This window comes from Chanos chanos, chromosome 14 (genome assembly GCF_902362185.1).
Source record: "Chanos chanos chromosome 14, fChaCha1.1, whole genome shotgun sequence".
Lineage (NCBI taxonomy): Eukaryota > Metazoa > Chordata > Actinopteri > Gonorynchiformes > Chanidae > Chanos > Chanos chanos.
In genome coordinates, this window is record NC_044508.1 from 10,125,585 (window position 1) to 10,150,844 (window position 25,260).

The 25,260-nt window shown below is 42.4% G+C and overlaps 1 protein-coding gene across 3 annotated transcripts in view; it reads right to left on the reverse strand.

Moving 5' to 3' along the window:
- notch1b (notch receptor 1b) overlaps nucleotides 1-25,056 on the reverse strand; it is a 35,301-nt gene extending 10,245 nt beyond the window's left edge. For all 3 annotated transcript variants that reach the window (XM_030791156.1, XM_030791155.1, XM_030791154.1), the window contains exons 1-23: nucleotides 24,927-25,056; nucleotides 23,820-23,892; nucleotides 15,053-15,315; nucleotides 14,449-14,787; nucleotides 12,988-13,110; nucleotides 12,505-12,738; nucleotides 12,066-12,221; nucleotides 11,752-11,937; nucleotides 11,362-11,475; nucleotides 9,399-9,512; nucleotides 8,620-8,853; nucleotides 8,187-8,297; nucleotides 5,961-6,153; nucleotides 5,399-5,544; nucleotides 5,180-5,293; nucleotides 4,132-4,251; nucleotides 3,592-3,744; nucleotides 3,219-3,447; nucleotides 2,693-2,894; nucleotides 1,880-2,033; nucleotides 1,569-1,753; nucleotides 969-1,101; nucleotides 205-462 (exon numbers count right to left, since the gene is read on the reverse strand). In XM_030791156.1, coding sequence (XP_030647016.1) covers nucleotides 205-462; nucleotides 969-1,101; nucleotides 1,569-1,753; nucleotides 1,880-2,033; nucleotides 2,693-2,894; nucleotides 3,219-3,447; nucleotides 3,592-3,744; nucleotides 4,132-4,251; nucleotides 5,180-5,293; nucleotides 5,399-5,544; nucleotides 5,961-6,153; nucleotides 8,187-8,297; nucleotides 8,620-8,853; nucleotides 9,399-9,512; nucleotides 11,362-11,475; nucleotides 11,752-11,937; nucleotides 12,066-12,221; nucleotides 12,505-12,738; nucleotides 12,988-13,110; nucleotides 14,449-14,787; nucleotides 15,053-15,315; nucleotides 23,820-23,892; nucleotides 24,927-24,984 — 3,892 coding nt within the window. In that variant the 5' untranslated portion in view covers nucleotides 24,985-25,056. The remainder of the gene's footprint in view (nucleotides 1-204; nucleotides 463-968; nucleotides 1,102-1,568; nucleotides 1,754-1,879; nucleotides 2,034-2,692; nucleotides 2,895-3,218; nucleotides 3,448-3,591; nucleotides 3,745-4,131; nucleotides 4,252-5,179; nucleotides 5,294-5,398; nucleotides 5,545-5,960; nucleotides 6,154-8,186; nucleotides 8,298-8,619; nucleotides 8,854-9,398; nucleotides 9,513-11,361; nucleotides 11,476-11,751; nucleotides 11,938-12,065; nucleotides 12,222-12,504; nucleotides 12,739-12,987; nucleotides 13,111-14,448; nucleotides 14,788-15,052; nucleotides 15,316-23,819; nucleotides 23,893-24,926) is intronic.
- Nucleotides 25,057-25,260: the final 204 nt, after the last annotated feature.

The window sequence follows — 25,260 nt, forward strand, 5'->3', positions numbered from 1 at the left end:
CTGAAATCCTCACTGTTTACAAGACAAATATCATCAAACGTTTCACATCATTCTTGGAACTGACTGAACTGAAGACTCAACCTAACACAACCAGAAGTCATGCATATGAGTTACAACACTCAGCACATGTGCCATATGTGACAGTATGTGACAGTATGTGACAGTGCATGACATAAAAGGACAGGCATGGGTTTCACTGTTTACCTGTGTATCCAGTGCGACATTCACAGCGGTAGTTGTTGGTGAGTTGGATGCAGCTGTGTGTTCCACGGGGATCGCAGGGGTTGGACAGACACTCGTTCACGTCACCCTCACACCGTTCGCCCACATAGCCAGGCGGGCAGACGCAGTGGTAACCCCCCACGCGGTCTTCACATCTGCCATTGTTAAAACACTTGGGCTCCTTCGTCACTGGGTCAGTGAAGGGCGTACAATCATCCGCGTTGATCTGACAGTTGACGCCTGAGTGATGCCCAGAGAAGACACACACATTTTAAGGATTATCAATTTTATTTCTGAATAAGATTTAACATTCAGATACACATTACTAAGATTATCTTAGCTTTAATAAAATAAAACAATAAAATGATCTTGGCTTTTCCATCGTTGACAAAACTTAAAATGGGAGCAGGTCATTTAAAAGTAAGTCAACCAGGGTTGCACAATTACTAAAAACAAACCAACAAAAAGAAAAACCTGCCATGGCTTGACCCAAGTCTAAAACATAACAATAACCCATTCTTACAAAACATGTAAACTGGAGGTGACTTTTATTTTAATGGAACAAAGCAGTCTCACTTTACAGCGTGTAATTAAACGCGTCCAGATGTATGCAGAGCAGTATAATTCCCTCATCTATCAGCAAAGGGAAATGTAAGCACATTGCCTGTGCTTAAGCCCTAATTAATGAAGCAGAGAGAGGGAAAGGGGGGAGCGAGGGAGCGAAGAGGCGGAGGAAGAGCACTGACCTTGTGTTCCCCGGGGACAGGAGCATTTGTAGGTATTGATCAAGTCGATGCAGGTGCCCCCATTCTGGCAGGGCTGGGAGAGGCACTCATTGATCTCCTCAGAGCAGTTCGCCCCATGGTAGCCTGGCACGCACTGAAGGAGAGAGAGACAGAGAGAGAGAGACAGAGAGAGAGAGAGAGAGGGTGGGGGGGAGTTTTAATCAATGGCAAACATGAAACAAGGCTGTTATCTTTACTTTTCTGTTTCTTCTGTATCCTGCTAAACAAGCATTTCTTTAGTTCTTTTCAAAATCTCCTTAAATGAGCTGAACAGGTCAAATCTATCATGGATTTCTATCTATTCATCTTTCCTTTGTGTAGCTATGCAGTTGTAAAAGGCTAACAAAACAGTTAGATAAGCATATGTCTAAAAACAGACTGAAGTAATGCATTAAAACATAATAAGTAATAAAATGTTTCTAACTATTTTGAATGAACTGAATTGGATTCATTCTCAATGTAATGCAGATCAGGTCAGGTCAGTTCTGTGTCTGAAGCTCTTTTTACATGAAGGGAAATGCAAGGAAGCAGTAGAGAGCAATTTCCGTCTGAACAGATTACCTCGCAGGTGTAGCCTCCCAGGTAGTCAGTGCAGGTGGCTCCGTTCTGGCAAGGGTTGGGGATGCATTCGTTCACCTGCTCCTCACAGTAACTACCTGTGTATCCTGCCTGGCAGTGACAGTAATGTGTGCTCCCAGCATCCAGACACTTACCAGAGTTATGGCATAAACTGCCAACATCCACTCCTAACAGGACCACAGACAACACATCAGAGCATAGCCTAGAGCACGAGTGGTATACTCAATAAACTAATCGTAGATAAACACATGACCGAATTAAAGGAAAGCAAAGGGCACTAAAAACACACATACCTTGCTGTTTGGCAGCCACCTCACAGGAGACGCTGGGAACATCACAGTAGAACCCAGTCCAGCCTGTCTGACACTCACAACTGTAAGTCGTCCCTGTTTGCCAGCAGGTGCCCCCATGTTTACAGGGAGATGACTCACACCATCGAACCAGGTTCTGAAAGGCCCAAAAGCATAAAGACTTACACAACATTCACATCAGCCCCAAACAGAGGCTGGGAGACATCTGGCACACTTTACAGTTATGCAGTGTTTAGGCCTGCCTTTGCGTTTGATTATTGTTGTGTAATGGTTCTAATAAATCACTGAATGCTACAATGGGCCTCCAGAATCTAAATAAAACTGACTGACCTCCTATTCATATAAGCACCAATGAAACACTTTATTGTTTTCTCTTCCAGAACAACAAAGTGTACCAGACATTAAGAAACAGAACATATACAACAATGCAGTGTCTGACCAATGAGAGGTTCAGTCACGGCACAGCAGGAATGTTCATTTCTGAGACTCAGTGATTTGGCTTGGCAGTAAATGGGCATGTTTTTTTTTTTATTTTCATATATACTAAACATTTTATATTTGTTCCACTCTACATGCCTCATCCATACATATATGAACTATTTTAGAGGTTTATGTATGTTCATAAAAATGTATAAAGTTGTTGAACCCCTTTTGAGTTTCGATCCATTTTTGAGCCATCTTTAAACTTTTAGATCATTGTCTCATTGGTCTGCTTCTATTACATAAAAGATGTCTGAAATGCATTAAGAACACAGCAATATTCAGTTGCTTGTATAAAAGGGCACGTCTCATTACCTGGCAGTTGAGTCCCATATAGCCATGAGGGCAGGCGCATTTATAGGTGCCGTAGCTGTCTTGACACTTGCCACCATTTAGACAGGGCTTGGAGTCACATTCGTCGATGTCATGTTGGCAGTAGCTCCCCGTGAACCCGGGCAGGCACAGACACGTAAACGTGTTAATACCATCCACACAGGTCCCCCCATTAAAGCAAGAGCTGTAAAACGCAATAAAACATTTTTTTTTTCTGTCAGTCACGTGGTCACCAAAGGGGGCGCCAAGGGACAGCATAAAAAGAACCACCAGGAGCCTTCTCAACAGCTTTATCCTTAACCTTGTGTTTATGAGCTAACAATGGGAGACACACACTGATGAAGCTTCAAAGACCAAATAGAGAGGGGTGTGGTTCATAACTTTATTCATAACCATTTAAATCAACAACGGGTAGTTTACCAGTTCACTTTGAGGGCAATACGCAAAGCAGAACATTAAGTGAGGACACGCACGCACACACAGACACACACACACACACACACCATACCTCTCAGTGCAGTCAGGTGTGTTGTTCTCACAGTGAATCCCACTGAAGCCTGGAGGGCAAGTGCAAGTGTAGCTGTTGACACAGTCAGTGCAGTTGGCTCCATTCTTGCAAGGGTTACTTTCACACTCGTTGACATCTTCCTCACACTTAACACCTCGGAATCCAGGCAGACACGTGCATTCAAACGAATCCACACCATCTTTGCAGAGGCCACCGTTACTGCACGGGTCTGGATGGAGAAAAGGATGTAGAGGTTAGCCAGAAACTAAACTGATACGTGGAAAAAGGAAGGAAGAGAACTAAAGAAGAGATGACAGAAGAGGAAAAGAAAACAGGGTGAAGGAGCAAAGCAGACAGGACAAGAGCAGCATACTGGGTTTGCAGTCATCGATGTCTGTTTCACAGTTACGGCCAGTGTAGCCAGACTTGCAGTTGCACTTGTAACTGCCGTTGGAATTCTGACAGGTGGCGCCATGGCGACAAGGGTTCTTCACGCACTCGTTGATGTCAAACTCACAGGTTTGGCCTAAGCAAGGAAGGGAGGTAGTTAGAGTTGTACATGGTGTTAAGTATGGTATTTCATAGAAATTCTACAACTTCCTATGTCGACATCTGTTATAGGAATTCATGTGGATAACAATGGGCTCTGAAATATGGCCAAAAATGTTTATAATTAAATAGAAAAACATCTGATATTATTACTGTGGAATAATAAAATAAGTGAAGTTTTTGTTTATCATTCTATCTGCTATTGTATTCAGATCAAACTAAATCCTAATAAATTTCTTACAAAATGACATATCCTAAATATTTAAAACTTACAAAGCAGTCTCAGACAGGTTTACTGAGGATTATATTGTTGTAAAGTGACTTAAAATAGACAGACATAAACAATATTGAAGTGTTTGCATACCTTGCCATCCTTCAGGACAAACGCATGAGAAACTCTCGTAATCCTCAGACTCCTTGCATACTCCTCCATTCTTACAGGGTTTGGGGCCGCAAGGCGCCAGTAAGGTCTCGCAATTTTCACCTGTGTCATAAAAACACAAACAAACATCTTAATTTCCTTCTGAGAGGCAAGTACCGGCCCTTCACTGTTTTCTCACAGGGACCTGATGGGATCAGACCACTTATCACCAAATGAAAAAAGGAAAACCTAACCTTTCACCTCTTGCTTACTTTTTCTTGTTTTATTTTGGATCACGTTTGAACTGAATTTACTCATCTTACGTGGAAAAGGAGCAGAGTTTACAATGTTGACAACAGATGCTTTCGGACAATGTTAAACTACTAATTTAAGGCAATGACATCATGTGTAGAATTAGCCTCTTCCCATACTGAGAGGGCATGGCCACGCACAGGAGAGAACAGCCTGTGTCTTCAGAGACTGTTCTCCTATCTGTTTCCACGGCACCCAGCTCAGGCAGGAAGCCGGCAGGGTTTTCCGGTCATTGTGAGCTCGTTTGCTTTTCTGTGAGAGAGGAAGCTTGGCAAACAGGAAATGTGTCAGGACTACCGTTCCCACCCCACCGTGACCGGGGCTGCTGGCGTTCCAGTGCCGACGGCATGTGGATTTTTCCAAAGAGGAGTCAAAGCGAAGAGCTATAATTTTGGGCTCCGCAGATGAGCACCACTTATCTGTTTTGTCAAGTAATACATCGTGAGGGAAAGAATGTTTAAGGATTCTGAAAAAACACCACCATTTCCCTTTATTTCCTTATCAGAGACACTTGCAAGCCATGTTAAACGGGGGCCAATATCAACAAAACTGGGACTCAGGTTCAGTGAAGAGGAAGCCTTGTTGTTGAACTTATTCATCTGCGATGCCTCTGGGTCACATTTTCAAGTATTTCAAATATTTTTATGGCTCAGAGAGAAGAAATTAATTGAGCTAACGCCAAAAATTCATCCCCCAATCCTCAGACATTAAAATGCCATAAACGAGGCAACTCCCATACCAGTGTAAGGCAGCAAGCAATTGCATTTGTAGCCGGCCACATCATCAATGCAGGTTCCTTGATTCAGGCAAGGGTTGGAGGCACACTCGTTGATGTTAGTTTGGCAGTTAGGACCTACAATTGAATGTTAAGAAAGCACACATAGCCATTAAGTTTGGGGAAGAGGTCAGCAGTCAAAAGCCAAGAACTGTGTGTTTGGGAATGATCGTTAAGGCTGACCGCTGAATCCAGCTCGGCAGGTGCACACGTATCCACTGGTCATGTCCTTGCAGGTTCCGCCATTCATGCAGGGGTTGGATTCGCACTCGTTGTTGTTAATGTCGCAATTGGGTCCGCTCCAACCCGAATCACAGACACAGTTATAGCTGTGAGAGAGAAATGAACACAGCCAGGTCACAAACAAAACAAGGAGGTATTTCATTGGCTAAGACTATTAGTCCTGCTCAACTAGCAAATACTAATGGATTTTTGTCACCCAGTATTCTGGGTCTAGGTTACTTCAGCCCAAGAAGGTATAGCTGAAGAATGGTATAGGACACTTTTGTTATTTCAATGCCTTGAAGCATCTAGTGTACAATATATAGTAGCAGGCTCATTCTGTTACTCAATTACTCATGTAAGCAGGTACAGCTGAGTCCTTGTATGTCATTACATTATTTGAAAACAGTGCTTCATGACTGTAAGGTAACCGGTGACTTATTTAGGGAATTCTTCTCATTTGCCCATAGTAAGTGGAAATTAGGTGAGAAGTTGTCATATTTTTAAAATAAATAGCACTTACCCATTGACCTTATCTTCACAACGTCCATGGATGCAGGGGTTGCTAAGGCATTCGTTGAGTTGTAATTGACATGTAGGACCATCGTAGCCCTCTTGGCACATACAAGTATAACTATTCACACCATCAATGCAGGTGCCACCATTCAGACAGGGGTTAATGGCACACTCGTCAATGTTGATATTACACATCGTTCCTGAAAACACAATAACAAAGAATGTGTTACGTGTGTTTCTTAGAAAATATGGGTCTCATAACAAACTGAAATTTAATGAGCCATACACACGACATAGAATAGAATATTTTTAAAAGTAAAACTTTTGACTGGTTTCTAATGGGGAATTGTATATATGCGCATTGCTCTACATACTGGAATCCATTATTATTTTTCAGGGCAAGGTCACGGAAAGTATTTGCCCTCGTCCTGGTTTATATGAAACCATTCTCGAATTCATTGTTGCTTTAAAAACTAGCATACTAAAATTTGGATTTTAAGACATCTTTCATAACAGAAACGTATTGGTAACAAAAGAAAAAAACACAACGTTAAGCATGCGCAGAATCTATTTTTTTTTTAATTGGGATTTAGCTGCTCCAAAAGGAGAGTCCGTTATTCCAAGGTGGGAGAGGCTGTAAGTACTTCCCCATCCAGCACTTCACCAATTCAGCATATTCTCAGCCCGATTCTGGTCTTTGAGGCATTTCCAGGCTTTAAGAGGCCAGCTGAAGCGGTGCCACATTCACCCGGCGCAATAACCAACATAAAGGAAGAGACTTTTGTTTCTCACTGGCCCATATCTCCCTTTTAAAAGATTGACTTTCACAAATCTGTTGCAAATCTTTTCTCCTTTCAAATTCCAGATGTCCCCTAGTATTTGGGCATGAATAGCTGAGCAGCTTGCATGTCTGTACATCAGACGGAGAGACTGGAAAGGACTGAGGGTCTGTTCTATGGGCACCTGTAAGCTGATACCGATCCCGGGGCTGAGCCGGCTCGCACACCAGCTGTCCCCACCCACACCCTGTTTACTCCACCTGGGAAATGCTCCGTTACCTACTCTACCTGTGGAAGTTAATCTTTTGTTCAGTACGCTTTAAAAGGTAAGTGACAAAGGCCAGATATAGAAGAAACATTGAAGGCACCATTTCTAAGACAGAGGGGTCGACCGTGTTTGTTGTTTATTTTCATTTGTGAAACCATTTGTTTACCACCCCGTCACTAAGATCTACAGTTGTTCTCAGACCAACTACCGGGGGAAAAAAAACGTAACTATGACTAACACAACAACCAAATATATGTCAACTCATGTCGCAGATCTAATTTCCTTCCTTCTCTTTACCTGACAGCTCTCTTATACTTTCAGTCACTACAACAAGCGCAAAAATGCTAAGCACTACACAGCACAATGAGAGTGACAAACAACCAATGACAGTATCATGGCCTCTGTAAGGGAAATTCAGAGTCTCCTTATGAAGAGTTGCTAAGTTTCAGAGACAACAAACGTCAGATGTGATGAATCAATCTTTATTTTGTGTAGAGTGAAGTACACCTCAGAAGCAAAGCGTTGTTCTCTCTCTAGTTAAAGAATACAGAGCTTTTTCATGCAGTCAGACCAACCTCCAAGGACATGTGTTGGGGTGTACAACATAGCTTCTCTCATGGAGCACACAATCACTGGTGTTTGCTCCCAGGTGTTGCAGACACACAGAGACCTTGTCTTCTACATAATAAATGCTCATTGTTCTAACACACAGATACACTTTTGCAGTATATAGTACTTAAGCAAGTACAGGTCTCCTTGAGGCATCTTTTAGTTCTAAAAGTTACAGCCATAAAGCAAAGCAATATTTTTCCCACATTTCTGAAAAGTTGTTTAATTCAGTCAGTGTTGCATCCATGAGCTGTCTTTCCTCTCAACGATAAGATGATCAAATACACTATTGTATAAATTCACCATAGTTAAATGCATCTCAAACCCTGGAGTGCACTTCCCACATTGATTAGTCTACACATGTATTTAACCCTTCGCTTCTTCCACAGTCAATGGTTAAAACCTGGCCCCGCCCCTTTAAAGCTGGTGACCCTTTGATTGGATCTCACTCAATAGCATTCTCATTCAATACGCTGCCCTTTGGAGTTAGCTAATTAGTGACATCATAATGAGTGTACCACAGAAGTAGTGCTTTAACAAGGTATGCTGTGTGTGTAGCAGTACTTTCACTACTCACCTGTGTAGCCAGGCTCGCAGACACATTCATAGCCGTTGATCTTATCCATGCACTTGCCATAGTCACAGGGGTTACTCTTACAGTCATCAAAGTTGATTTCACAGTTAACACCTGGAAAAAAACCCTAGGTTAGATATTATGCAAATCCCATGTATTTTCAAAAAAGGATAAAGAGGATGGAGCTATACAAATATAAAAATATTACCACACATTTCCAACTGACCAGTGACCATCTTAGACAAAAGTAGCACACAGACTAGTTTTGGAAAGTCTTACACACATTCACACACTCACACATACATACACACACACACACACACATACACACACACACACACACACACACACACACACACACACACACACACACACACACACACACGCAAATATGCTTTGACACTAGTCCTCTAAAGAACTATTCCTCTTTGCTCACCTGTAGTTCCTTTGGGACAGATGCAGAGGTAAGTGTTTTCTCTGTCCTGGCATGTCCCTCCATGCTGACAGGGTTGACTCAGACACTCATTAATGTTGGTCTCACACAGACGACCCATGTATCCAGGCCTACACTGGCATGTGAATGAGGCCAGTCCATCTTTACAGGTGCCATAGTGACAAGGGTTCGAGAAACACTCATCAACATCTGACTCACAGTGCTGACCTGTGTAACCTGTGGAAGGAAAGAGTTGAAAACTTGAACTTGGACATACAATGCACTACTTGCAGTATTGACTTTTGAGTGTCTCAGCGATATTGCAGGTATGGGTGAAAAGCATTCTTATTAAAAACATTTAATTCTGCTGGATTTTTTTTCTCATATACCAAGAATTAAGTGAGAAATGTCCTCTGGGATTTATCGGTATGCATGGTGCTTTCAGAGGGCAAGAGATACAAAAGGTTGTTTATTAAAGGAAGCCATGATACAGGCACCAGATATATTTGCACAGGTTAAAATAACATCTCCATAGAGAAATGGTACAGACAGCTTTAAGGGTAGCTGTAAAAATGCATGCTTTGATTACCTACAGATCCACATCTATTTACTCTGGGTAAATTCCCAATTGAAGGGAAGGGATTATTAAAATTAATGTGTGTGCAGTAAAACAGGGGTGTCAGTGTGTGCTCGGTGTTGAGAACTGCGTGTGAACTACAAGGAAGCATTGTGTGCTCACTGTTAAGGCATGATTATGGACAGGTTGCAACAGTAAAACACACCTTCAGTGCATTCGCAGGTATACTTGTTGGGCCCATCGATACACTTGGCCCCATTCTTACATGGAGTGCTGGCGCATTCATCAATATCAAATTGACACTGGTTTCCTGAGAATCCTGTGAGAAAGAAAGGGAGGATGCAGAGAGGAGATGAAATGATGAGGAAAGGGAGGAGTATCATGCGATGGATGGTCGTGTGGAAGGAGGACATATGAAGCGGAAAGAGAGAGAGGAGAGGAGAGGAGAGGAGACAGAGGCAGTCATTAGAATGATATCTCTGGTCCTCACTTGCTTCATTCCTTTCCATTCATCAACACAACAACCCCTTTCCATTCAGTAACACTTCAACCCCCTCCCTCCTACCTCCCCATGCCACTACCCCCCCCCCTTCTACATTCAACCCCCTTTTCAAACCCTTCCACTCGTCCTGACCAGGGACAGCAGACAAAGGCGAATCTGTCTGTTGAATGGAAGGCCCAGCAGCAGTGCCCGTTGCCTCTTTTGTTCCTAGAAACTTTTCCATCACAATGTGCATTCTCCTGTGCTCGCCATAGTTCCACTTTTGGGTCTGCGTCTCCCAAAAAAGGGCCCTGTGCGACCTTCGGCCCCACACTATTCAGAATCGCCGTCATTCAGAGTTGCCCAGCGGGCGGTCTTTTCTCCTTCGGTTATTCTAATCTCTGAACAAAGTCTGCTGCCCGAACGCGCAGTCAGAGCACATTAAAAACTACATCTCCATAACTGCAGAGCTTTAACAGTCAAACTCAATAAAGAGTCACAGTATTTCTCCAAGAAATAGGTGATGCAGTAATCCACATGTAGTAGAGATCAACTATCTGAGAGTAATAGTGCAATCCTGTTAGCTACCTGTTGGAAAGCGAGCTATTTCTTTAGGCCCTGCATTCTTTGGTCCCACCATACAACACACACACACAAACACACACACACACACACACACACACACCACACACACACACACACACACACACACACACACACACACACACACACACCTTCAGGCCAAGAGGGATTTCCATAAGGCCTCTGAAATGCCACATTTTAAAAAGGTTCCATGGTGGTTTCCATGACATTACTGTGTACATAACTGAAAAAGGCACTTCCCCGCATGCCTTAGCAGAGAGTCTGATTTGCATCTCAAGCAGGACTGTTGGGGCCTAGACTTAACCCCCACCTCCAAACCTTACATCCAATCTATGGGGTTTTAGAGGCCCTCTTTTCACACACAACTTTATCCCCGATCCACAGTTCTTGGCTGCACTCACACTTGCATTAATGCACAAATTCTACAGCATCCTAAATGTACCTTCCCCATGATGGGAGGCTGCTTTTCAGAAATCTTCCTTTGATCCGCTTTTTGGGGATGCTTGCCCCCTTTCCACAAAAATTACTTCCACTTCACTGGCGCTAGTGAAAACATGAAAGCCAAGGAAACACTTTTGGAGGGAAAATCCATCATTACTTTCAGTACACGTTCTTCTACAACAATACCAGTATAAATTGCAGATGTCACTATGAGCTCACATTGGAATGTTAATGTTTTCACGAGCAAAGAAAAAAATTCTAAGGAGCATAGAGGGAGGACATCCAAGGAGCATAAAATGTTCTGATGTCCCGGTAAGAACATTCAAGAGTATTTAAAAGACTGTTTTAAATATCAGAAGAGAGAGAGAGAGAGAGAGAGAGAGAGAGAGAGAGAGAGAGAGAAATGTGCCTGCTAGTGGAGTAACAGTACAAAAAGTCCGCAGGCATCAAACTATTTTGAAAATACACTCATCGAACTAATAAAACTTTTGCTGAAATGCTAAGTTCCAGAACATTCCTTATGGATTTTTCAGCTGTTTTGGTTCAGTCTAGCTAATCTAGCCTCAGGGCAGGGGATTTCGAGTTTGCCCCTCACCCCTCTGTCCGTGGGATGAGTGCGCCCCCCCCCCCTCCCCATGCTCACCTGTGGGGCACTCGCATTGGTAGCTGTTGATCTTGTCGATACACGTGCCGGCATTGAGGCAAGGCATGCTGGCACACTCATCTGTATTGATCTGGCAGAAGACTCCTTCATACCCTGCCAATTAGCACAGAGAAAATAACCTTCAGTACCACACAGATACAAGCTGTGGCTTAGTGTTTGTTGTGTCTTTTTGAATAATAAAAAAGGATAAGCGACTTTTCATTGATCCAAAATGAGCAACAATAGAATTCTGTTTTTTTTTTTTAATAACAGAGCAAAGAAGACATTCATTGACTGTTTAGAACATCAAATGAGATCTTTGAGATATGGCAAGTTTGTTGCAATATTCCTATGCGACCGTAAAGAGAGGTGAGATGTATGTTTCAATACCTGGCATACATATGCATTTGAAACCCCCGATCTGGTCAAGACACGTGGCATCATTTTTGCATGGGTTCGATAGGCACTCATTCACATCCAGTTCACAGCGCGCCCCGACATAACCCCTCTGACACTTACACTGGAACGACCCTTTTGTGTTCAGGCACTTCCCACCATGTTCACATGGGTTTGAACCTGGAGACAACCCATCATCAGCAACAACATTTCAAACACACTGTCCACTCCTGAGACCTCAAGATGCTATTATATCAAAATTATAGCAAGACAAAAAAAAAAAAAAGCTACGATCAATCAGTTCTCACCCAGTGAGCACTCATCCATATCTTGGTCACAAGCTGAGCCGAAGTAACCTGATGGGCAGGTGCAAATGGCTTGTCCATTGATGGGGTTAGTATCACAGTTGGAGCCTCTCTGACAAGGGTTACTGATGCAAGCATCATTCAAATGACACAGCAAACCTGTAGCAGAGACAAGATCAGAAAGAACGTTAGTTTCTCCAGCAACTGCTTTGCAACACATCACTTTGTTGGTCTGTAATTTTGCATTTGGTGAGATCAGATACAAAATGCTGACTGAGATCTGCCTCTAAGAAGCTGAAACACAGCTAAGTCCATTTTTAATTATGAGTAGCTACCTAATGTTGGACAAGGTATACGGAAAAAGCTTAAATCAAAAATCGATAACTCGTAAGATCAGGCAAATGATCTTGGGAAAAAGAGACACCACAGCTTTGACCATTACCTGTGCGACCAGGGGGACATTCGCAAACGAAGGAGGCAACGCGGTCATGGCAGGTGGCCCCATGGTCGCAGGCCGCGTCCGCGCAGTCATCGATGTTCTCGCTGCAGTCGTCACCTGTCCAGCCATTAACGCAGACGCAGTGGTAACCACCCTCTGTGTTAAGGCATGTCCCACCATTCTGACAGGAGTTAGGCATCAGATGGCACTCATCCACATCCTCTGTGCAGAACTGGCCTGAAACAAAAGTGATAAGACGTCTATGAGTGATTCACACAGTACTGTTTGACTGATTAAATTCCCAGGGGTATTCTAGGCACCAAAACTTTGAGCTTTCCTGAAGTAGCCCAGGCAGATAGATAGATAGATAGATAGATAGATAGATAGATAGATAGATAGATAGATAGATAGATAGATAGATAGATAGATAGATAGATAGATAGATAGATAGATAGATAGACAGAAATGGTACAGAAGAGATTTTACCTGTCCACTCTGGTTTGCACTGGCAGTTGTAAGTATTCACGCCATCTACGCAGGTACCCCCATTCTGACATTTGTGGTCTGGGCAATCATCAATATTCTCTTCACAATTACGACCACTAAATCCTGTGACGGAAAAATAAAATCGCATTAATTGTGATATTTACAAATTTAAGTCACTCATGTTTGTCTCAATGCGTTATCACCACTGACATAAGACACAACACAAAACACACAAAACCAAGGAAGATTCCAAGCTTCAGCAAATAAAAATCTGATAAAAAAATATCTGATAATTGATTAAGTGCAACATTTTGTCTTTCTTTGACAAGAGATTCCTGGAAGAGGCTGAAGAAGGGGGTACCGTTTTTGAGACAAACATACCGAAACAGTTTCTGCGGTCAACAGACTTTCTTTACTGGGAAGAAAGGATGCCCCATTTTTTAGTCTGAGACAGGAGAACCAACTGACACTAGCCACAGTTTCCTTTCATTTACCTACATATGCAACAGTGCACAAGCACCTCTCAGGTTTACACATGTATCATACACATCCCTCAGTATAAAGGAATGGGCAAATATAGTCATTCACTCGGGTCATACTATCTGTTCTTTCCCCAGATCACAGACGGACAGACAGACTCAGGCATTGTTAAGTTAGGGTGTGTGTGTGTGTGTGTGTGTGTGTGTGTGCTTGTGTGTTTGTGTACATGTGCGTATTACAGTTTTGTGTGAGTTTGAAACAGCACTATGAGGATGCTGTTGCTCAGACATTTCCTCGTGATAAGCACCGATGTTTCCTGTTCCCTAACACACACACACACACACACACACACACACACACACAGAGGACCAGCCATAATGGGTGGACGACAGCAAGGCTGAGGTTACCTCACGCTGACAGAGGAACGTGCTGAGACACTGAGCCAAGTTGACATCCCAGAGCAGTGGAAAACACTTTAACTACACTGTTATTTCCACTTCGCTGTCTGACTGAGACAACAGGCTGTCATCATTTGTTTCACAAAATAAACATACCATTTGCTATTTGTGTATTTGTATAGACACTCTGTATAAGTGTATTTTAAAAAAGGACTCAGAGGCAAGTGTTGGCACCTCATTGGATACCTTCCGTTACAAAGCCTATATAAATGTGTTATAAGCATCACAGGAACATAACTGTCAGTTAACATCAGAATTAACGTTGATAGGAGGACTCCTGACGCTGAAAATCTATATTGTCGTCATTCATCGTAACTGGTCAAAACTACCAGACGCGCTATCCAAATCAAAAGGTGCATACATAAAGTCCTTCAAGGCGCAATCTGTTAAAATAATCTACTTTAGCTATTCATTTAGATATTACAATCATTATAAGTATCCATTGATTCTCTAAGAGAATGCTGCGGTTGCCAAGCCTGTATACCGTGAAGTTTTTTTGGGGACTGACTTAGTGAAGCCCTACCTGGAAGACAGGAGCAGTCATACGTAGTGTCTCCTTTCTGAACGCAGGTGCCACCATGGAGGCAAGGGGAAGGGTTGCACGGCATGTAAAGCGTCTCGCAGTGTTTGCCGACGTACTCGGGCGGGCAGCTGCAGCGATACGCGCCGTGCTCGTTTTTACACACGCCGCCGTTTTTGCAGAGGGAAGGGTTCTGCGCGCACTCGTCCACGTCTTGCTTGCAGGTCTGGCCGTGGAAGAACGGCGTGCACATGCAGATGAAATGGGATTCGAACAGAGTGCACTGGCCCCCGTTGGCACACGGGTTAGAGGCGCAAGGGTCCGCCTGCTGGCAGTTTTTACCTGTTCATCAGAGGAGAGAGAGAGAGAGAGACTCAGACTACAAACCATCTTATCTTAGTGTCTGAAAGGCATGAGGAATGGTTAGAATGCGGACAGAGAACACATAGACATATTTTGGACGTTTTGGAAGTATTGGCTTCTCTGTTAACTTGAAAATACACCAATCCAAAGCAAAAAAAAAAAAACCCAACACTCACACACTTTTCCTTATCCAGATGAACCGTAAATGTGTCTTATATTCGTGTAATTTGTTCGTATAATTTACCTGACCATCCTGGCGGACATTTGCACTTGTATTCGCGAACGCTGATGAGTTCACAGGTTCCACCATTTCGGCACGGGGAAGACAGGCATACGTTGTCAGTAGGAGTGAGGCACAGTCTGTCCGAGTAACCAATGTGACAGGTGCAGGCAAAGTCCACCTTGTTGTCACGGTTAATCACACGACAAACCCCACCATTCCAGCATGGCGAGCTATAGCAAGGGTTGGTGAACTGGCAGGCTGGACCAGCAAACCGGTCAGGACACCTGAAAAGGACACAGCAACAACTGTCAAACCAAAATGATAATGCTGACGGGTTCGGTGGGTGTCCACGGTAACCAGGACATGAAGTAAAGATTTTGCAATAGCAAAGTTAAGCTTATGAGTTTCCACACGACTAAAAATTCTTGGAAAATTCAAATGTGGCACTTTGAGACCGCTGTACTAACTTCACAGAAATAAAATAATGTTTGGTCAAAGCCAAACACACATTCAGATCACCAGAAATGCTTAGTTAACCTCAGATTTAGACCCTTCATAAACATTCAAGCAATCATAAAACACCACACATCTAAGATGAGAGTTTCTGTGTGTACTTTGTATCCACTGAATCATGGTATAACCATGGTGTAAATATTTTATGTAAAATGTAGCACAGCAATTAATCAAATTTTATGAATCTAGGTGAGATAACAACAAAGAGTAGGAATACATTTACTTGTTTAATTTGCAATTCTACTAACTGTTACAGTGAGCCCAGTACAAAGACATAGTTTCCTATGGTAGACAGAGCCCAAAACCGAGGACCACACACATTCTGACACACAACAAAAGAGAACAGGGACAGAAAAACGTCTAGAGTGGTCACAAGAGTTTCTCAACATTCCCAAGACAGACAAACCTCCCTCACTTCAATTAAATCTGTAACCTTCTGCTTTTATCTGAGTCCTAAAATATCTAACCACAGACCTCTAAGAGGCTGGATAAAAATCCTGGAAGTCAACCAGAAAACAAATAAGGAAAATCCATCCCCACTCTACTATATCTCACAGATAAATACAAACAATGAAATGTTTTTACAAAATAAAAAAAAAAAGTACAGCGTTACAGGACTCATCATTAATCCTCAAACTAATGTTGCTTTTATGAATTCATGGAAAGAAATTCACTTTCCATGTTTTAACTCTCTTGGGATTCTTCAGAATAACTGTTGAATCCTGGCTTCAGGTTCTAATCCCATTTCAAACAGTTACACTTGAAAAGCAGCCACCCATCAACAGCTCTTAGGAGAGAGAAAAAAAAATGTGCTCGCTTCAGCTTTTCCCCAGTACTCATTCACCCAAAGGACAAGGCAGTGTCTATAGCAAGGGCTTTGAACCAAGGGATAACATTATCAGGACTTCAAAGCTCGCGCACCCCCCCACCCCACACCCTACCCCAACCCCCCCCCCCGCTCAATGCCTGGTATTCTCCTACTGTAGAAGCTCCCTCTTACATCAATCAGAGGTTGTGGGATAAAGACAGACTGCATGGCAAACTTTGTGAAAAGAGCCACACATGACTCCACGACAAGGCTAGTCTGACTTGGCTTTGCAATAATCTTTGCCAATTGCACTCAGCAACACACACACATATACACACACACACACACACACACACACACAAAGATATCTTCTTCTTTCCCCTTTATGACAATGCTGAAATAACCTTTAGACAAGTGAGACCACACTGAGGCTCAAAAATATCTGAGCCATATCTTTGAATCCCAGGGGCCCATCCAAAGTGTCCCCTGCACATTCCCAGGGGCCAGTTCTCTGATCACACCATGGCCCCTGTGAAGTGAGGAGGGGGTGGTGTTTTTACAGGGTCTGTCCCAGGATTAGGACATTCAATGACTTAAACCAGGAAAAGAAAACACAGGACCCAATGCTGGGCAGGACAAAGCCATTAAATTCACTGTGGGAATTATACCCTAACCACAATACTACCTTTCCTCTCTTTGTCCTATGGCCATTCCACTACATATCAGTGGGCTGCAGATACAGACATGACAACACTGATATACCACAGAAACAGAACGACCTTTTTTCACTCCTGCTTCACGTAAACATGCCTGTTTTCTCAGGATACAAATGTACACTTGCTGTAGACTTGGAGGAATTATGCATGTTTTTATACACAAATATGCTAAGTAATAATCAAAAGTACATGATTTTTACCATTCTTTCAAACACTGAAGTCACAGTGGCTTGGGGTCAATGAGCTATTTTTCCCTAATAAATATCGATGCAAGTGAAATATTATTTATGAAGGTTAATAAAAAAAAAAAAACTTTGGAAAACATGCAATTCAGTAAATAACAGTCACAACACACTATTGTCTCAAAAGTCCTCAAAAGATATTCTGAGGAAATATCAAAAACCTAATTACTCTCAGTCTTCTATTCTCCATGTGCTTGGCCACAGAAATACTGAGTTGTTTTGATGGAGTTCAAAACCAGGCAGTGTTTAGCTGGCTACAGACAGCGTCTGAGTTGGACCAGTGTCGTGGGGGCATATGCAGGGCTTCCAAAAAGGCCCCAGGGAGCAGGTGCGCATGTTAATGAGTAGGCCGGCAGCTGCTGGTCACCCTCTTTCCCCCCACCCACCATTTCCCCAGGAGAATAGAGGGGCCGAATGGTATCCCCCAACCTCACAGCACAGCGCATAAACGCCATGAGAAGGACCATTGTTCCTGCCGTAATTCAGAGTTGACCACGGTCCGACTGCTTCCAACCTAGGAGTGTTCACTCAGCTGCTAAAACTCCTCTTCTCTCCTCCTCCTTCCCTCCCTTTTCCGCTCTCTTCTCTCACTCATTCCCCCCCTTAGTCTCTGTTTTACTTCTTCAGTTCTCCAGTTCACCTCCTCTTTCCCTTAGAGGCCTTGCAGGAAGTATCTTCACATACAAATGTCTGCTTTCCACTGACATATCTCTTTTCTCTTGTTATTATAGCTCCTATCACTGATGTATGTGGCCAGCAATGTGAACTCAGGTTCAGCAACATGAACTGAGCGAGTGTTTTACTGTAAAATCACACCTTACGTCAAACATTGTCTTTATGAACACACATCTGAATGGAATGTTCAATTAAAGACAATATGGAGGAAACACCACCTTAGTGTTACAAGGAATCACTGCTTTGATATCACCATTTCCAGTTCGTTCAGGTCTTTTTTTGTATATAAAAGAGGGAGGTTCACAGGAAACTAGGGAAAACGCTACAATGATAAGGCCCTAAAAAATATTTTTGACTCATAACTGAATGAGCTAAGTGTTTGTCTGTATTTATGTTCCAAAAACCACAGTATGGGGTGTCTCTATTGCTCTTTTGTGGCATCCTTTGTAAAATCCTCAAAGAAAAAAAAAAAAAAAAGTCTCCTTTAGGCAAGTCTGGGTAGACAGCCATCCAACAAATGCACAGAGTCTGTCTGAAGTAAAGGATATGAAACTGGGTTTAGGGGTTTAGTGGGTAGTCTGGAAGGAGGAGTTCATGTCTTAGAAGGAATGTTGCCGTTTACTCCAAAAAAGTCACCCTAGACTGCATCCCTATCCCCGACAGGGCTCCTCAATGACTCCTCCTGGCAGCCGCACTTTACAGATCCCCGCAAAAAATGACACCAGCTTTGAAACTCTACTGGTTTTCCCTAGCCCAGCAAACAGCTCCACTTTTCATAGGGGTATAAAAGGTAAATACATAAAGCATGCAGCCAGCCTCTTGTGGCCTTCCCTCATAAAACACACACGAGTGTGTGAGGAGGGAAACGCTATCAGTTTGTTCTTTAACTTGGCAAAACCTTGCCAAATAAGCTGTCAGCACAGAGTCTAACTTTACAAAGCCAATCCAGTATGGGTCAGACCAGAACTTAGTGAGACTATATTTTTGGAGTCACTGAAATTTCAAAAACCACAGTAAATGATTGTGGTTACTCACAGAAGAAACCGATTGGCTCAGTCAAAGATGATGTGACAGAATAAACATCTAGTTTACAAATTACAGTTTCGGATCCAGACAAAACAAAGATGTCAAAATGAAACATCAAGGGAAACGGTGTGAGTCATAGTGGTCTTACATGACAAGGGTATGACCCTGTTGCCAAACCGATTCTGTTGTTTCCTTGTCACTGTCCGCTCTCTCTGCTGGGATTCCTTTTCCCTATAGTTGTTGGTAGTCCATGACAACAGGTCTCTGCCAGTGCTGCAATGTCTGATAGGGACAGAGCAGATGTTTTTTTGACACTTGACCCTTGGCCAGATGAAACACAGGGGGTTTCCACCCACTGCAGCCCAATCTGCCATCTGCCATTAAGAGGTCACACAGTGAAGGGACTGTCTCTCTCACTTGCAAAATAAAAAAAAAAAAAAAAAGTTAAAGTCCAACTTGGATGGTCTTTCATGACTGGTCTAATGCAAAGTGGGCGGAAATATGTCTAATAGACAAAGGAAACACTCTCAGTACAATCCATTTTACTGTTTGTTTCAACTGTAATAAACATTATAGATGTCTCAGAGGGGAAAAAAAATACTGTATTCACAATGGGAAACAGTTACTGACAATTTTTTTTATCAGTCTGTTCTTCCTTCAGCCCTCATTTCCTGTTACTGGGCGTCTTACTTTGAAAAAGTCTCTCAGTCCTGTCTGATGTTTATGAAACGACACCCTCAGGGTCCTTCAGCTCTCTGTAATCACAGAGGAGACCTGATCCTTCAGGCTCACATCTGTTAGTGTTCATTAGCGCTCTGTTTATTTGTTCCTATTACTGAAGGACCCCATGGGAAAGGCCAACTCCCTGAGGGAAAGAGTAAGCAGCAACAAAACTGGGCACTACTCCTGGTGACTTTATGAGGCCAGGGAACAAGGTTTAGTATTTTCAGGTGTCCGTAAAGCAGTTAATGGTATCTGGATGTAGAACAAATTTTTGCGGTGACTGATGAATGAATATGAATTTCAATACATTGTGTTTGCTTATATATTCAGTGTTTAGATACCATGCATGTCACATTCCTTAAAACATCTGCTGCCACTTCACAAAAGCAGGAGGTGAATGGGGAAACCGCAGGTATTAGTGAGTACTTTATGAATGTATGGCAAGCATTGTGCATTCAGAAGGCTGTACCTTGATACTGATCACTTACCATGTTATGCTCCATGGACAGATGGCTTAGGTCAAAAGCGTCAAATAAAAAAAACAACACACGCCTGATGCTTTGCTTGTTTGCCCAGCTGTGCATACAGAGCACAAACCTACTTCACTCAGCTATTACCGAATGTGCGATCAAAGTTTGTGGGATTCCTCGCAGAACAAGAGACAGCATGATTTTAGTTTTCTGTAATCCTAACTGTCAATCAAAACCATCAACCAGAACTACCATAGAGGTCTTGTCTAGAGAATAAATCGCTGATAGTCATATGAAGACATAAGGCCTCCACGGAGACGGAAAGAGAAACTACAGCTTCCCTTGCCTCGTTCTTCATCATTTCTTGTCTGTGAATAAACATGAAGCACTCAAAGCCTTTCATCTCTGTACAGGAAACAGTACTCACATTGAAGCCCCCTTAGAGAGACAAAAGGTCTCATTCATTTAGGGAAAGGTGCAGTGCCTATCTAAATTTTGTATGGAGAATCTTCACCAGGACCGTACCATGGTTGCACACACACATACAACAATGTGTAACCTGTGCCATATAACTGAATCAACATATCTGAGACATCAGTTTCATTTGTTGGGAAAGCCAAATTTTATGCAGGTGTGACTTTCAATGTGGGAATGGTATTTTAGAAAGATGATTAGAGGTTACTTTTTGGCCTCGTTTCTAATTAAACTTCAGTGAGGGTTAGTACATCCACTCAAATTGGTTGATGCCATAATTTACATGCTCATTTGAGTTGGTGAACCTTGATGTCAGAGGTCAACTGCTCTATTTTGGTCTTAGGTACGATTGACGGTCACTGCATACATATATTTCAATACCTACACATATCCTGTTACACCACTTAGCATCAGTAATGTATAGCAGTTAATAAGGTATGAACTAAGACACTCAGTGTGGGGAAGGCTCAGAACAGGCCTATAAATGGATGCATCCATAAGTGTCTTATCCAAAACCCACTCCATCTTAATCCTCCCTCAGTGTTGGATCAAGATCCGCTCTGAAGAAAGTGATTCCATGTGGTACGTTATATCTGATATGTGTCCTGAGGAGCCTGAATTTGCTGACCAGAGCCTGGGCATGACAAACTCTCAACATCTTCCTGAGTGTCTCTCATCTCCTTGTCAGGCACTAAGCTCCTTGAAGCCGGCCCCACCTGCCTTCATCTCCAAGCATGGAATTCAGATCTACAAGTTTGGGCTGCCCTATGCTGTTTACCAACGATGTACGTCGGACAGAAGCTTGGCCTGGTCTAGGGGTGTGACAGATAACCACTCTCTTGCCCCCTCTGAGACTCATTGTGAGTGGCAGATATGAGGAGCTGGTATTCCTGGCATGGAATGTCAAGTAGAACCACTACAGCAACCCAGTGTCACATTAGACTGATACAGTGACCAACAACTTCTAGAATCCAACAAAGTTTTTTATTTATTTTATTATTAATCTTTTTTTACTACTTAGCAATGTACGGGTATCTTTTTTACTACTTAGCAATGTACAGGTACAACTGACTATAATCACTTTGGACATCAGTGTGGATAAACAAATTAATGATTCATGATCAACAGTAATGCATTCTTATTGTTTCAAATCTCTGAACTCCATAGTGGTATCGTTCTGAAAATTAACCTGATTTGATCAAACTCTCATTCTGTATCTGTTCCACTAAAAATATAATACAACAGAGACTCAGTGTCAACACATTGTGCTTGGTAACAGGGAACTCAGGTTTTGGTTGCCTTTGAAACAAACTACACACACACAAAGTTGTCTGCCACACACAAGTATGACAACTTATTCCAGCAGAATTTTAAAGAAGAAATTCCTTGATAGAAGGCTACAGAAACTCTCTAAATCAAGAACCACAAGCAAAAGAGAACAAGGCCCTCTCATCGAAACCCACAACTTGATCATATTAAAATGATTTTCAGATGTAGTTTTGACAAGTTATAGGACATATTTATTATTTATCACTTTTTTATATTCTATCTGCATAACACAAAAGAAATTTCCATGAGACAAAGTTCGCAAGTCACCAATCTGAAATGTCTCTTAATGAGCATTTAGCCACATGTCAAAATAAGTGTGCGGGAAAAAAAACTTCACATATTGAAAGCAGAGTTAATGTCACAAAGCATTCCAGGACACAAACAATGGCTCCATTTGCCAAAGGCTCCGGGACACCAAAACAGACCCCTGGACCTGCAGCTTGCCAATGCTGGCCAGACAGGCTGCAGAAACTCTGTGGTCCGTGCACTTGTTACCACCAAACAATACATAAAAGATACTAGACACAGGACTCTGCCATCCTGAGCGGGAGAGTGGCCCTGCTCGTATCTCTATGTTTAATTAGAGGAGTTTGAGGATAGTGGGGCACAATGGTGGCTTTGTGGCCGAACTGCAGCAGGGAGGCTGCCAGACAGAATTAGGATGTGGCCCACCGCCAGCGTGGCTCCATGCACTAGCAGCCCTCTGAATGAAGCCAAAAAAAAAAAAGAAAAAAAAAAGAAGAAAAAAAAAAAAAGAAAAACCCACACAAAGACACAACGCTGAGCCATTTCAACTATTCCTGCTGCCACCATGCTTCTCCAAAGCAATTCTAGACCTACTGATAACCAGAAAGAAGACACTGCTACCCTTGGCCAAAGCTTGAAACCAAATGCCAAATCCGCATTCTCATTGAAAGAAGCTAACAGTTCTGAGGACACGGGAAAGTGAAGCTGCTAGAAAATCAAACCACCTAAGAATCGCAGCTCTGATAAAGAGAAGTTGTACCCATCAGATTTTTTTTCTTTTTTCCCACAATACAATTACAGCAGACTGTACAGTTGAGGTGTGACTACTTTTCTCTGATATTCCTCCACCCCAAAGCATTACTTACAATTATGAAATTATCTGGTCTAATTACACTATACTACCATCTGCCCTCCCAATGTAAATCAAAGAGAGAGAGAATACCCATTCAAAATAAGACAAAACAGCAGAGCGGGGGTATGGCATGAGGGGTGGCGGTGAAGGCATTCTGGGAAGCCTCACACAGATTAGTCACACAGAATTAATCTAGACTGGATAACAATGACCACCGAGCTTCTGGCAAAGCCCAGCTGTCGCACTACAAAAGGATGGAGAAACAAGATTTAGGGCCCCTAGCGTCTCAGAGGCTGCTAGAGAAGTGGCCTGTATTCATAAGCACTGTGCCCCCTCCTCATCAGCGCTCTGCATCTCATTCGTCGGCTGGCTCATGTAGTGTTCTCTCTCCAAGAATGTACGTGTGCAAGGAGGGCAATACTAAAATTACGATGCTCTCAGTTGCCTAGTAGGGCCCTAGATTAAAGACTGGAATTCAAGCGTGAGTGCATCCTTTGGCCTGTTCTCATAGTTAGATGTTGATTGTGTATCCTCATTGGAATTTAGAGGGAGAAAAATAAACTACTGAAAAAAAAAAAACCCTTCTGTTGACCAGCTACACTAGTTTAAAAAAACTCAAACACCTCACAAATTCCCTGTAAATTCAGAATTCTGATATATATTTGTGCACCGCTGTGTGAAAAATTTAAAAACAGACATGACTTCGTACTCACTTGCACTCTCCTCTTCCATCTGGGGTGGCTACACAAGTACCACCATTCTGACATTTTTCAGAACATTTCAGGCCTGCAGACAGAGAAAAGACAGGAAAGATGTATAGACTTTCAAAAACATACTTTTGTCCACTTTTTCAGACAATATTCCACAGACTCCAACTTTTTAGAGCCATTTTAAGCTAACCAAATCATGAAGGAAAAAAAGTTGACCAGCTAAGAACTGTAAATCAATTCAAGTTAAACTCTTCTGAACAAAGGAACATCAGAGCTATTCTGAAAACTTAATAGCAAGCGAATGGCATGCTTTCACCCTTACTGGGCGCATGAGGGCAAAGTGCGACTACTAGCACCTAAAAGTGATGTTTGTAGACAGCAGGACTTGACACCACACTGGTACGTGCATTCTTCATTCTGCAGCTGTTGCTAAGAATGTACTATATTTGGTAGGTAACATGGCATTGCAAAACCATTTCTCAGAAACTTGACTCAAACAACGAAGGGATTCTGTTGCCCCATACGCGCTTGCAAGCAAACCACACAATCTGCGAACTGTCCAGGGATGCAGGCGAAATTTGCAAAAGTGAGCCACACTGGCGCGATGCGCCACCGCTGCACAGATATTCTATTACAACTAGACCAAAAAAAAAACAAAACCGTATTTATGCACTGTAAATCAGACTGGGTCTTTGTGATCTTAAAATTACGATAAACTTAAACTTAAAATATAGCCTATACATATCTATTCTCGGTACAAATATTTAAGCTGGTAGAACCCAAAGCTGGTAAACACAAACCTCGACAACTAATAAATTATAAAAAAAACAAATAAAGAGAGAGCAAGCACAGCCTACAGTGTGGAGTAGTTATTTGCTGGTGAATTTCAGTTGCTCACTGCGTTAATAGGCTAAAGTTTCAAATTTGGGACTGCCAGTACAGTTTTACAAGCTAGCGCAACAAGTGATGTTCTGACTCTTTAGACTTCTTATATAGAAAGTATCTGCGTAATCTTTAAGCAACTGCAACATTATTTGAACTCATATAAACGCTTCCAAGTCCGGCAAGTCGAACAAGCGCATCTTTCAGATGGAGTGTGACAAATCTTACCTCTTGTCAGAGTTATCAGTGGTAGCAGAAAAATTAGTTTGACAAGGAAAAGATGCATTCCTTCTTATAAGTTTTAAAATAGATTTGTGATTCCACGTACGGTTAACATAGATCCAACATTGGGTTTGTATGAAAAAAACAACAACGACAAAGAAATATATCCAAAAATACGGCAGTCTTGCTGTCCCCGTGAACTCCGAGCGTCAGACGTTTCCTCAACAGTTTCTCTTCTGTGAATGAGATAATAGATTCAAGTCTCCATTCTCCACTTCGCAACCAGGGGCGTTCTTCTTCCGCGTCATTACTTTACGAGGATTATCCACTTACTTCAGAA